This window comes from Myodes glareolus, chromosome 8 (assembly GCF_982192425.1).
Source record: "Myodes glareolus chromosome 8, mMyoGla1.1, whole genome shotgun sequence".
Classification (NCBI taxonomy): domain Eukaryota; kingdom Metazoa; phylum Chordata; class Mammalia; order Rodentia; family Cricetidae; genus Myodes; species Myodes glareolus.
The window spans coordinates 15906953-15921705 of NC_142033.1; the positions used below are offsets into that span (position 1 = coordinate 15906953).

At 37.8% G+C, this 14753-nt stretch overlaps 1 protein-coding gene across 1 annotated transcript in view; it reads left to right on the forward strand.

The window, feature by feature from the left end:
* Btc (betacellulin) overlaps positions 1-14753 on the forward strand; it is a 51192-nt gene that overhangs the window by 20181 nt on the left and 16258 nt on the right. The window contains exon 2 of the mRNA XM_048425445.3: positions 7492-7590. Coding sequence (XP_048281402.1) covers positions 7492-7590 — 99 coding nt within the window. The remainder of the gene's footprint in view (positions 1-7491; positions 7591-14753) is intronic.

Sequence of the window (14753 nt, forward strand, 5' to 3'; positions counted from 1 at the left end):
TAAACAAATATAATAATAAAATAATAAACTAAAATTAAACTACATCCAACAAGAACAACATCAAACAAGAAAACGTACTAAATGACCAGGCTATAGGTAATTGGCAGATTACAGAGATTATTCCAATAGCTGTTCTGTCCTGAAAAGTATAAGTCTTGTACCTAATATGCCCTAACTAAGACATGAGAAGATTGTAACTGTAGCTATCTAATCTTCAACCCCATTAAAGACCTGAGAAGGAAAATAATATTACCCAAATAAGCAGGAAGTGCAAGTGAATGACTTCTGAAAGGCCAGGCCAGGCAGTGGTGGTGCAGGCCTTTAATTCCAGCATTTGGAAGACAGAGGCAGACTGATCTCTGTGAGTTCAAGGCCAGCTAGTACAGAGTGAATTTCACAGCAGATTTTAAAACTACACAGAAAAATCCTGTCTCAAAGCTCCCGCCCACCAAACAAATAAACAAACAAACAAAATAATAATAATAATAAAATCGCTGCTATTCCAGATGGACAAGTGCCCACAACACCTGGGTAATTATTGTCTTCAATTTTATGAGAGCTTTGTGTGATGTGACCAATATTTATGTTATTATGACCACATGGATGCTGACCACTGTGATGATTCTGCTTGCGCATCTTTCAACAAGTAATTAATTGATACATTAAAAGTCATTTATTCGCCATTAAAAACTCATCCCAAACCTTAGCTTCTATAGGAAACCTTTGCTCCCAGGCAGAGCTGATTCCCTTTTGGGCTTCCTTATGTGTCACCTCTCACATTATTAATTCCACAGCGCCTGGATGATAGGTGCACCTCTCAGACCAGAATATGAGATCTTTAAGGTTAGCCTTAATATCTTTATCTTTTGGACTTCAGCGTCTCAAATCAGTACCAAGCACGTGGTGTGTAATGGGTATTTGTTGACTAATGGATGGAACAGAGTGTTCTTTGCGAAGCAGCCTGTAGTATTTGGTAATGGGCTTTGTGACTCTTCTGCTGATTTCTCAGTCTCTTCTTACAGGTTGCAAAGTCCTGTGAAGACCCTAGTAGTGTTAAAATGAATGCAGAAAACCTCATGGGGTCTGTGGTTCTTAAAGATCTCCTGTGTCTTCATTCCAGCCAGGTCCTCTGGGTGTGGGGAGTCATTATCTTTCATTCTAAAGATGGAAGGAGTAAATTCTGATTTGATAGGAACTGCCTTGGCTCACTTATTAGAATCTGTTCAAAAGTGCTTCCCCCACCCACCCACACAGAGAGGTTTATGGCCATCAGTTGTTAGCTGGAGATGGGCTAGACAACAGTAGGAGATTAAGCATACGTTGCTCAGAACCCTTTTCTTGGTTGGTTTTTCTGAAAATGCCTCCTCTCTTGGACCCATCTACCTCAGAGCTTGTGGCCTCTTTTTGTCACTTGATGCCAGAATGTGAAGTGGGGGTTAGCAGAAGGAGCCTGACCATAGACCTTAGTCTATCTGATGGTCTATGTGAATAATTGTGAGGTTTCAATGAAATCGGTGTTCCCTCCATTAATAGAAGTGTAGAATCCTGGATTAAATTATAAGTAATACTAGGAATAAAGGCAGCTGGATTAAAATGGTGTAGTAGTCTAAGCTATTTTCTGATAAAACTTAACCTTTATAATAATCCTGAGAAATAAATGCTTTCACTTTCAGCTTGTAGATGCTGAATCTCTATTAGATTGAGACTTCTTTCCCTCCTTCCCCACCCTTTCCTTCTCTTCTTCTTTCTTTATACAAATTCCGTGCATGTACATATATGTGTGAATGTATGTGTGGACAGGCACATGGAGGCCAGAGTTGATATTGGACATCTTCTTCTATTGCTGTCCACTTTATTTTTTGAAACAGGGTTTTCCACTGAACCTAGAGCTCACCAATTGGCTATACTGGCAGGACAGCAAGCTCCATGGATAACTGTCTCTTTCCCCTCCCCCAGCACTGAGGTTTCAAATGTGTGTCACTATACTGACTTTTTAAGTGGGTGCCAGGGGATCCAAACTCAGGTCCTCATGCTTTTCCCTTACTGACTGAGTTATCTCCCCAATTCATCCTTTTTTGAACTTCCCTCCCTCTCTTCCTCTGTCTCCCACTTTCTTCTCCCTCCCTCCCTCCCTCCCTCCCTCCCTCCCTCCCTCCCTCCCTTTCTCCCTCCTTTCTCTTTCTTTCTTTTTGTTTTCCCAAGCCATTAAAGTACATGAACTATAGAGTTAAGGCTTCCTCATTTTGTTCCAGGGGGAAAACCAACTCATGCATTGGATTTTAGAAATGAGTTAACTGTGTTTTATTGTTTCTCAGCAGAATTTGCTGCTGGGATTTTTGGATTTGACTGTTTCTTTCTTGACCCAGTGGTGATTCCATTGAATATTGTTCAATTTCCATGTGCTTCTGGGTTTTCTGAAGTTAGTGTTGTTGTTGTTGTTGAATTCCAGCTTTAAGCCATGGTGATCTGATAAGATACACGGGGTTATTCCAATTTTTTTTTATCTGTTGAGGTTTGCTTTGTTGCTGAGTATGTGGTCAGTTTTTGAGAAAGTTCTATGAAGTGCTGAGAAGAAGGTATATTATTTTGTGTTTGGGTGGAATGTTCTACGGATGTCAGTTAAGACTATTTGAGTCACGACAACTGTTAGTTTTTTTCTTTCTTTGTAAAGTTTCTGTCTGGTAGACCTGTCCAGTAGTGAGAGTGGGGTTTCGAAGTTTTCCACTATTAGTGTGTGGGGCTTAATGTCTGGTTTAAGCTTTGGAAATGTTTCTTTTACAAATGTGGGTGCCCTTGTAATTGGGATATAGATATTCAGATTTGAGACTTGCTCTTGATGTTTTTTTTCTTGTGATGAATATGAAATGTCTTTCTTCATCTTTTTGATTGATTTTAGTTTGATTTGCATTTCCCTGATGACTAAGGATGTTGAACATTTCCTTAAGTGTCTTTCAGTTATTTTAGATTCATCTGTTGAGAGCTCTCTGTTTAGGTCTGTACTCCATTTTTATAGGATTATTTGTTCTTTGGATGACCATTTTTTTGAGTTCTTTGTATATTTTGGAGATCTAACAAAAGTTAGGTATCTGGGTAGCTATACCAGCTTGTTTATTAGGACCATTTGATTGAAAAATGTTTTTTCAACCCTTTACTCTGAGGTAATGTCTGTCTTTGAAGTTGAGATTTGTTTCTTGTATGCAGCAGAAGGATGAATTTTGTTTTTTATCCAATCTGTTAACTTGTTTATTTATAAGTGATTTGAGTCTGTTTATATTAAGGAATATCAATGGTCAGTGAAGAACAAGAACTTCATAGAGTAGAAAATGAGAAGTACCCTAGAACACATTAGCACAGGAATCCACCTCTTAAATATAACACAAATAATACAAACACTGAGAGCAACAATTAACAAATGGGACGTCCTGAAACTGAGAAGCTTCTGTAAAGCAAAGGACACGGTTAACAAGTCAAAATGGCTGACTACATAATGAGAAAATATCTTCACCAATCCCATGTCTGACAGAGGGTTGATCTCCAAACTATATAAAGAGCTCAAGAAACTAGACATCAAACTACCAAATAATACAATTTAAAAAAATGGTACAGATATAAACAGAATTCTCAACAGAAGAATTCCAAATGGTCGAAAGACACTTAAGGAAATGTCCAACATCCTTAGCCATCAGAAAAATACAAATCAAAACAAGCTCTGAGGTATCATCTTACACTGATTAGAATGGCTAAAATAAAAAAAAAAACCACTGATGATGGTTATGCTTCAGAGGATGTGGAGTAAGGGGAATACTTCTCCATTGCTGGTGGGAATATAAACTTGTACAACTGCTATGGAATTCAAGATGGTGATTTCTCAGAACATTAGAAATCAACCTACCTCAAGACCCAGCAATACTACTTTTGGGCATATACCCTAAGGGGCTACACTCACACCACAAGGACATTTGCTTAACTATGTTCATAGCATCATAGCCAGAATCTTGAAACAACCTAGATGCCCCTCAACCAAGGAATGGACAAAGAAAATGTGCTACATTTACACAATGAAATATTACTCAGTGGTAAAGAACAATGACTTCTTGAAATCTGTAGGCAAATGGATGGAACTAGAAAAAAGACATCCTGAGTGAGGAAACCCAGAAAGACAAATATTGTATGTACTTACTCATAAGTGGATATTGAACATAAAGCAAAGGATAACCAGCCTACAATCCACCACCACATAGAAGCTAGAACCTTTATCCAGAAACAGATAGAAGCATACTCAGAGGTCCACAATTAACCACTGGGTTGAGCTCCCAGAGCACAATTGAAGAGAAAGAGGAGTGAGAATATAAACAAAGGGATCAAGACCATGATGAGAAAATCCACAGAAACAACTTAACAGAGCTAGTGGGAGCTCACTGACTCTAGACTGATAGCTGAGGAACCTACGTAGGACTAAACTAGGCCCCCTATGTGCAGATGACAGCGGTGGGTCTTGGGCAGTATGTGGAACCACTGGTAGTGGGACCAGGACCCCAAATGAACTGTCTTTGTGGAGTCCATTCTCTATGGAGAGATACCTTGCTCAGCCTATGCATGGGGGAAGAGGGACTTGGTCCTACCCCAATGAGACGATGGAACAGATTTACTTGATTTCTCAGAAGAGGTCTTACCCTCTCTGAGGAATAGATGGAGGGTGGGGAGAAGGTAGGAAGAGTGGGAGCAGAGGAGGGAGGGGAAACTGGAATTGGTGCATGAAAATGAAGGAAAGAAGAAAGAAAGAAAGAAAGAAAGAAAGAAAGAAAGAAAGAAAGAAAGAAAACGGACTTTGTTTACTGATTCTTTATATGTCATATTTTGTGTTAGGTACTGAGATTACAAAGATAAGTGGTCTCTAAATCCCGAGTTTGAAGAGCTCGCAGCAATTGTTTGCTTCTGATTGTTCTAAGTGGGAAAGGACGAGCAAGTGCAAGATGACAAGTATAAATAATGGAAGTTTGGTGGCCAAATTGTGATTTTTTTTTTAAAAAATTCACAATTCCACTCCTTTCTCTTGAATTTTTTTTCTCAGCAAACAAAATGTGCTCATAGAAAAGTTAAAAAATAGGGATACAAGAAATTAGCAGAAAGGTTTCTCAAGTAGCTGAATTAATTTTATGTTTATCTACCTTTTGGCTGTTTAGATTCAGTTTGCTTATTTGGAAATTCACTAAAGTGCACTATTATTTTTTTAATGCCATTTCATGTTTGATTAGCGTTTTATTGCATTAAGGAAGATCAAATGTGTTTAATTAATACTGTATCACTAGATTCTAAGGTAAGTGGTGTGTGTGTGGGGGGGTGTATGTGGACGTGTGTGTGTGTGTGTGTGTGTGTGTGTGTGTGTGTGTATGTGTGTGTGTATAACCTCCTAAAAGACAGACGAAGATGTTGGGGATCCGACTCCATCATTCAACATTCTTTCCCCTGACTGAACTTGGAGTAGGGCTGGCAGGCTAGGTTTTGAGTGGTTTCATTGACCTGAACTCAGTTTCTTATGATGGAATAGTCAGTGCTCACACCCACTGAACCATCTCTGTCCCTATTTAAGTAACTCTTCATGTTTTTTAACTTAAGTCACACAGAGGCTTTTGTAGGTAGATTATCCTATGTATATCCTGCGTTATTTCCATAGGAGAACTTAATAGTTTGTAAGTACTGGGCATGAAGAATTGCACGCATTTAGTTACTTTTGTTTTTATGCTTTGTGTTAACGTGTCCTCCATAAAACAAGGGTTAATTTGCCCATCACCAGTGATTTGAATTTCCACTTCTGTTCAATTTCTCCAACATTTAATTCTTTCTCTTTCTTTAAAACAATCTTTTCCAATTTGATAACTGGAAAACCTGACATTATAAAGGCTGTTGGTGGGGAGAAGTCTTGACGTTAAAATTAGCCAGCCATTGTTTCCCGGCACACTGCTATCATTTTGTGTCATGGTTAATTGGTCAGCTCCTTGTCTGCCTTGTCACTTCAGAGCATCTTGAGGATCAAGTGTATCCTCTCCACCTGGGTGTTTCCAAAGCTTCATGATTGTTTGTTGAACTAAATGGAATTGAAGAACATGTTGCCTAGCAACTGTTGTCCAGATGTATAATTTCCAACAACCAATAGGAATGTCTGTTATTTCTGTCAGCTGCATAACAATGAGGCAATTTACTGAGCACTGATTATATACCAGAACATGTTTGGTGATCTGTAGCCTTAATACATGCTTCACATACTCAACACTGTCAACAAGGCTTTGAATTATGAAGCAGTCAATGCCCAAGCCATTTTTCTCTTCCTCTTGTCTCCTACCCTTTCCTATTCTCTCCCCTTTGCACCATGGACATTTTTAACATGTATGAACTAGAAAGACTGGCATAATAAACCTTGATTCATCCAACATTCGGCTTCAAGAACTATTACCATGTGATGAATTTTACTTCATTTTTGTCTTTTGTTCCTCATCTTGTTCCACATTCCCATAATGTTACTTTAAAATGAGCATCAAGGCAGGTGTAGCTGAGTGGTATAACGCTTGCCCGACAATCCAAAGGCCATGGTTTTGATTGCTGATATCACAAAATAATAATAGTTATGATAATAATAAAGTGAATTTTATGTATTTGCTTTAACTAATGACTATTTAAATATATTTATGATATATGAATTCTTAATATAAAGTACAATATCCCTACTGTATTTGAAATGTTTACAATTCTTTAGTTGAATCTAACATCCAGCCCGTGCTAATTTCCTGGTGGTCTCATATATGACTTCTCATACTTGAATCGGGATTAATACAGGTACCAGGCATTCTTTTCTCAGCCATCCCAACAACAACACTTTTCTTATTCTCAGGAAAATATAAAGTCCCTCTTAGAGATTATTAAATTGAGGGACCTCAAATTCTTAAAGGATCATTGTGGGGGTATGGGTTGATGGCAGAGGGCTTGCCAAGTATGTATGAAACCTAGGTTTAATACGAACAATAAAAAAGGTCCCCATCATTTGATTATCTGTTTGATCACATCGGCAATGGAAGTACACTTGGAAGTTAGCCTCTGGGAAACAACAGAGCACATGGCTGTGGGGAATGAAATCGTTCCTCTGCCATGGGCGCTCATCACTTGTTCTCTCTGCATCTTCATCCATGTGTTTATCTGGGGCCTGGATCCCATCTCTCCACTCTTCTTTTGGGACAAACCTCCACTGTGGGCTATAGACAAGTCTCCTCCCTAAGGATGTGTGGTGATAGGAAGTTGTCCTGACTTGAAAATTCCATCTTACACTGAGCTGAACACATGAAGTCCTGCTGCTCGCTGGTCCTTTTCCTGCTGGGAGAGGACTTCATGCAGCATGAACCACAGGCTTCCTCTTGTGCAGAGTGGGTCAAGACATTTAGAGAATATTTTATAGTAAGCAAAGTTTCAAACTGATTTTCTGGTTCTGTTTCTAATCTGAAGGTCTTGCAACTCTCCATTGTGTGGTGGCAGACGGGAACACAACCAGAACACCTGAAACCAATGGCTCTCTCTGTGGGGCTCCTGGGGAGAACTGCACAGGTAATGTTTACGCTACTCAGTTACTCCTGGAAAGCCACACCCCCTAGGGTTCATCTTTTTTAAAAATAGTATTCTTTTTACTAGTTGGTTCTTTGTGCATACAGTAGCATAGTAGGTACTGTATTAAGTAATTTGCATACAGTAAATTATTCACTACGTGTAAGAGTGAGATAAAAATTAAAAACAATATACTGTATTTTATGCATTTAAATACTACTCTAAGAATGATCTGATATAGTTTTAAACAGAAAACATGGGGAGATTTCAGGTTACAAAACTCCCCCAAGATCACCCCACTGAAGGTCCCAAGCCTGGAAATTGCAACTCTGTGATTTGAACTCCAGTCGCCCTGATTTTAATGCCTCCATGCTTAGCCACCATATACTGAGGGCCTTAGTTGCTTTTTTGGTTGCTTGAAAAGAAATTATCTATAGAAGCAACTCCAGAGAGAAAGGATTTATTTTGGCTTCCAGGTTGAGGATACAGTGTACCATGGCTATTGCTGTGGTTGGTCCTGGGAGCCTGAGGCAGCTGCTCATGTCATACACACAGTCAGAAGGCATTGAGAGGTGGACACTGGGGCTGCCTAGTTTTCTCCTTTATGTTTGCACAGATACGGTAGCTGAACCAAAGCTGCTGTGGACACTCAGGATGGGTATTCCCTTGTTACTTAAATCTCTGTGAAAGCACCCTCATAGACATGCCCAGACATGTGTCTCCTAGTTGCTTCTGAGTTCTGTCAAGTCATCTATCAAGATTAACCTTTACACCCAGTGACACCGATGCCTGCTGCTCCAGACTCCATTATGTGATATGTGGGCTTGAATTCATGAATTCTTGCTGCCTTCCATTTTTTTCAACTCTGTCTACTCCATCCATACCTTAAAAAAGGGAAGAAGGAAAGGATTTTTACTTACTTTATCTAGCAGATGCTTGAATTAATCTTCTCAAAGGCGGTAGGCTGGGGTAACAGGCTGTGCACCAGATTTGGTTCTTGGACCACCGCTTGCTGTTGTTGGCTGATGCAAGTTGTTTTTGGTTCTACATAGATTTTTGTGATCTGGCCTTCAACATGGATTATTTTTAATTTTAGGTGAAAAAATTTAAAAGTTCCAGGACCCTTTAACTATTTGGGTATAGTGGGGAAGCTCCTGGTGCCTTTCCTGAGAGGTTCCCTGAACAGGGAGCATGGTCACTGGATGGGAGTACCCTTTGATTAGTGAACACTGTGACAGAGCCAGGGACATGCTGAGCAAGTCTTTCTCATCCGGGTCACCACCTCTGGCCTAATCTTCCTATTTTATCCCTTAGAGCAGTGGGTGGGCTGCAGGATGCACATTGGTCACGGAATCCACTGGTGTCTTAGGTCCTGCTTATGGGGGCCTGGTCTTGTTGCCCTTGTTAGGATACCAGGATCAACTTTAGGTGGCTGATTGTTTTTCTTCAGTAAAGTTTCAAATATCATGGGATATTTGATGGGAGTTTCCACACGATCTCTCTGAAAAATTATTCCATGATCTTACTATTGACAAAGTTCAAAACTCTTCCTTGCCATAATCCTAAAGATTTTTTTCAATTTTAATTTTGTCATAGTGAATATATTTAACAGCTCTACTTTTAAAACAAATTTTAAGGTGTATTATATAGTTGTTATAAAAAGAATGATGTTGTATAATAGATATCTTGAATTTATTTCTTTGTGCTTAAATAACTTTATGTCTATTGTATATAAACTCCCCATATCCTTCTTCCTCAAGTCATACATCTATTGTCTGTTTATGTGAATTTACTAATTCAGAGAAGTGGGAGCATACAGAGTTGATTCATTTTGGCTGCTCTGTTTAGTGTAGTATGTTGTTCCACAGGTGAATCCAAGGTGCGTGTATTTCAGGGTTTTCTTCTTACATGACTGACTATTGCCTCATTGTGTATGCTGTATTTTCTTTATACATTAATCTATCAAAAGACACTTGGATTATATCAACATTTGACTCTTGTGAAGGATGCTACAATGAACATGGAGTGCACATATCACTTTGATTTCCTGATTTCAGCTCTTTAGGATTAATATCCTGAAGTGGGGTATACTGGGTGACGTGGTTGCTTCATTTTAGTTTCTGTTGAAGAACCTCCACTCTTTTCCATAGCAGCCTGGGAGAGTAAATGTTCACCCACACGTTATAAGGTTCTAATCTCACCACGTAATATCTCTCTTCCTCTCCCTCTGATTCTGGCAAGAATGAAGCAATCGTTTACCCTGGCTTTGATTTGCACTTCTCTGATGTTCCATGGAATTAAGCAGGTGTGTGTGTTGGCCATTTATAAGTCTCCTTTGGAAAAATATCTATTTAATTTCATAGTTCCATTTCAAAGTTTAGATTATTAACTATTAGTCACTATTAAATTATTAAGCATTTCTTATATATTTTAGATATCAACAACTTACTGTACTACAGTTTGAAAATATTTTCTCCTATTCCATAGGTGCCTTTGACTCTGCCAATTCCTTTGCCATGTGGTGCTTTCATTTTGCCATTTGTTGCCTATACTTTTGGTGTCATATCCATCAAAAAGTTTCTCTCATGATGATGTCTTATACAAATGCTAACGTTTCATGCCTTAACATTTAAATCTCCAGATCTATTTTGAGCATACTACTGTGAATAGTGTGAGAAAGGAGTCAAATTTCCTTATTTTTATATGATATTCATTTTTCAAACTCCACTTATTTATTTTATTATTTGAGATTTTAATACAATTCCATCATTTTCTCCTCTTTTCTTTCTCTGACCTTTCCCATGCAGATTCCCCTATCTCCTTAAAATCATGGCTTCTTTTTCTTTAATGGTTGCTACATGTATATGTATATTACATACGTGATATATATGTGCATATATATATGTATATGTTACTAAATACTAAAAGACAACCTGCTCATTCTGTGAATGTTACTGCATGCATATTTCAGGACTGATCATTGGTCCTAGACAACCAATTATTGTGCTCTTCCCTGGGGAAGACTATATCCCCTATATCCCTCTCTCAGCATTTCCTAGGTGCTTGTAGGTCTTTGTCTTAGGGCTGAAGTCTCATGAATTTTCCCCCTTAACATGTTTATTTATGTTATCCTTTGTCAGGTCAGATTTAAGCTGGCCTGAGCTCATGTTCTGGTGAGACTTCATGGGTGTAGCTTTCGACATTTCAGGCAGACACAACCACACAGCAAACTTTCTAACCCTCTGGCTCTTACATCACCCCCACCCTCCTATCCCTGCTTTTTGCCATATTTTCTGCACATTAGCTGGAAGAGTTATATTGTAGATGTATTCTTTGAGACTGTACTAAACACCTCTACAGTTTGATTGGTTATAATTTTCTGTAAGTGTCTCTTTCTGTTGCAAAAAGAGGTTTCCTTGATGCAGAGTAAGAACCACACCTATCTGTGGGCAAAGGGCAAATGTTTAGAATATACTTTTAGGAGTGTGCTAATTCAATAAAGTGTCAGTAGTAGACTCTCCTCCAAGATCCATGATTTCCCTATCCCTGGGTAGTTGGCTAAGTTACTGGTACCATGCATGACTTCTCTCTTGTTGAATGGGTCTTAAGTCCAATTAAAGAGTTGTTAGTTATCTCCAAGATATATAGGCTGCTACTGCAACAAACCACTTCTAGTTTTCTTCTTGCTCAAGACTGGTCTGATTTTTTGGATATTTTATAATTTTCTATCAGTTATTCAATTATTTTTCCATTGCTGAAAAATACATAATTGGAATTTTGATTTTCCCTTCTTAAGTTTATTCCCAAGTGTTTATTCCTTTTGATTCTGTAATCACTGAGATTGTTTTCTTAGTTTAATTTTGGGATAGTCTGTTAACAGAAATGCAACTGACTTTCATATATTGATTTTGTATTCCAGAACTTGGTGGAATTCATAGGTTAGTTTTAATGTTGTTTTGTGTTGAGTCTTTAGAGTTGTCTGCATACTAGATCATGTCGTTTTCAAATTGGGATGATTTTATCTTTTTTTTCTATTGTGAATGTCTTTTTTTTTTCTATTCTAATTTCTTTGTATGACATTTCCAAAGCTGTGTTGACTGGAAGTAACTAGACTACATCCTACCTTGTCCCTTAGTAGGGACATTTAAAAATGTTCATGATTGAGTATAATGTTAGCTCTGTGCTTTTCACATAAGGCCTATGTCTATTGATGTAATTTCCTTCTACTCATAGTTTGTTGAGAGTTTTTAATCATGAAGGATTGGGGAATATTGACAAGCTTCTTTTGCATACACAAAGATCATTTGACTTTCTTATTTATTCTGTTGAGGTGAAACATGATTCAGATTTCTTTTTCTATACTGAACATTTCTTACATTACACAGTTAAATTCATTTTCACATGGTGCATGCGCTTTCAAAGTTGCTGTGTGGTTTAATTTTCTAGCATTTTGTTGAAAGTTTGCATCTGTGTTCATCTGGATCACTCATTTATGGTTTTTCTATGCTTGTAGTGTCTTTGGCTCTGAAGTAAAGAAGATACTGAGGTTATAAAGTAGCTTTAGAAGTATTCTTTCCCCTTCAGTTTTTGAAGTTTATGAAGCACTGGCATTAATTAATTTATTTTGTAGAATTAACTAGTAAAACCCATGAAGTCTCTTAATTGAGACTTTAAAAAAATATAGATTCAGTCTCCACACTAATTATACATACGTTGACATTTTATATTTCTTTATGACTTTATGCAGTCACGGTAGACTGTTTCTGGAACTTATGCATTTCTTATGGATTATTCAATTTGTTGCTCATACTTCTCATGGAATTTTCATAAATAAATTTGTCTCTGTGGCACTGATTACAATAATCTACTCCCATTTTTTCTTTCTGAATTTTAGTGAATTTGTGTTTCCCCTCCTTTTGTCATTAACTATTGCTAAAGGTTGTTTTGGTTTTGTTTGCTTTTCCAGAATAAAGAACTCGTTCTGTTAGTTTTTTGGTACCGAGTTTCTGTTCTGTATTCTCTTAATTTCATTGAAATCTCTGTTATTTGCTTGCATTTTACCAAATCTGGGCTTGATTTGTTCATTTAGTTCCTTCAAATATGAAGTTAGTTGTCCACTGAGATTCCTCTCTTATTATAGTGTAGGCCTTTGTCACTATAAACTTTTAGTGCTTTTCGGCAACATCTAATATGTTCTGTTTGTTTTAAGATGTTTTCCAATTTCCCCTTTAATTTCATCTTTGACCCACAGACTTTGCTCAGTGTCTACAGACTGGCAAAACTTCCACTTTTCCTTCAACTATTGTCTAGTTCTAATTTCATTTCATTGGGGTCAGAAAGGTACTTGGTATGACCTCAGTCTTCTCAAATTTATCAAGTTACTTATCCATCCTAAAGAACATACTGCCTGTGCTTGGGTCGATTACACCTTGTGATGCTGCTTGAGGAAAGTTGATTATATGTTGGTTAGATATGTCCAGTCTGTAATGATCACGCCACTGTCCCCTTATTGATGTTCTGCCTTGATGCATCCATTGAAAAGGTGAGACATTGGGCCCTTCTACTATTACAGCTGTTTTTATCTGTGTGACAGTTCTCTGGATGGCCCTGGACAAGCCTAGATTCCTTTTCTTGCTTGTCGTTCTTAGCAATGACTGTAGAATGTTCTAGGAGTCAACATCAAGAAGTATGTGTCAGAGAAACTTGGAGTCTGTTCCTGTCCTTCTTTGAATGCAATATGTTTGAGCTTATGGCATCTCGTTTTTTAAGGGTAGAGACTCAGGCAGGCATCTCCTCATCACTAGTCAACTGCAGTGCTATGTGGCGTGTATACAGGTCAGAGTCCATTCTGCATGTACAGCTTTCATGAGCCCCGAAACAATGCACTTGCCACTAATCTCAGTAATTTGTCATCTCCTGTCGCCTGTCTGTGAGTAGCAAAAACGTTTCATTAATTCACAAGAGCGTCCTGTCTGCTGGACTCTGTATGTGGTGAGGATCACTTAGCCTGTCAGTTCTGCCAATATTTGCTTATATTTTTAGGTGTTCTTGTGTTGGGTGTATGTATATTTATAGTTGGAAACTGAAAACCTTATCAAGTAATAATGTTTATCTTTAACATTTGATGTCTGCTGACAGATTTTGAGCTAAAGCTTCTTAGGTCTAATCTATGCATAACTGCATAGATTATAGACATTGATGTCCTTTGTCTAACATTGGTGTGAGTGCCCTTCATTCCCTCACTTTCAGCACGTGCATTTCCCTAAGTCTAACTCCCATATGCAATGAATACACAGTTAAATCTCGCCATTGTCTTTCTTAAGATTCAGAAGTTCATCTCACTTGTGTCTTAAGTAATTACTGATAGGGAAAAATCATACATTTTATTTTAGTTTTTGTTTTCCAACCGATTTTTCTTTTATTCTCTTTTTTCTCTCTTGCTGTCTGCTTTATAGTTTGTTGATTTTTTTTTGCTAGTATATTTTGATTTTTCCTCTTCATGAGTGTTTTATCTGCAATTGGCAGGGAGCTTACATAAAATAATTAGATAATATAATAAACTAATAAGGTAAATAAAAGAATAATTATTTAAAATTTGTAACAACTAAACTTCAATTACATACAAGACCTTTTTTATTTTATTTACATTTTTATTCATATAAATGATATCCAGCATTGAGATCAACATCCCCAGTGTTATCTATTACCCATTAAACTTGCGATACATGCAAAGTACTCTTGTGTTTTACATTTATTAATTTGATTTATTAATAAAAGTAACTTTGTTATTTCTTCTTTCATATGAAGCTGCTGAGGAAGAGCGAGGCTAAGACATTTGCTTAAACTCACACAGTAAGCAGAGTAATCTGACGTAAGGCTATCTGATGCCATCTATAGGATGCATGTTATTAGCCATCTCAATGTCAAATGGGGACATCAAAGTGAGTGTGATGTGAGGGAAGGACTTAAAAGACAAACTGCCTGGCAGCAAAGCTCACGTGGAGCCCAGACGGATCCTGGGAGAATACCTGCCTTTAAGAACAGACCTGTAATGACTGACTCTCTCCATCGGCAAGTCAGTAGGCTTTCAGAACCTGGACTCTGCACGAGTAGCTCCAAGAAACAGGTTATGGAGGCAGTTTCTCTGTGTCTAAATAATACTTTTA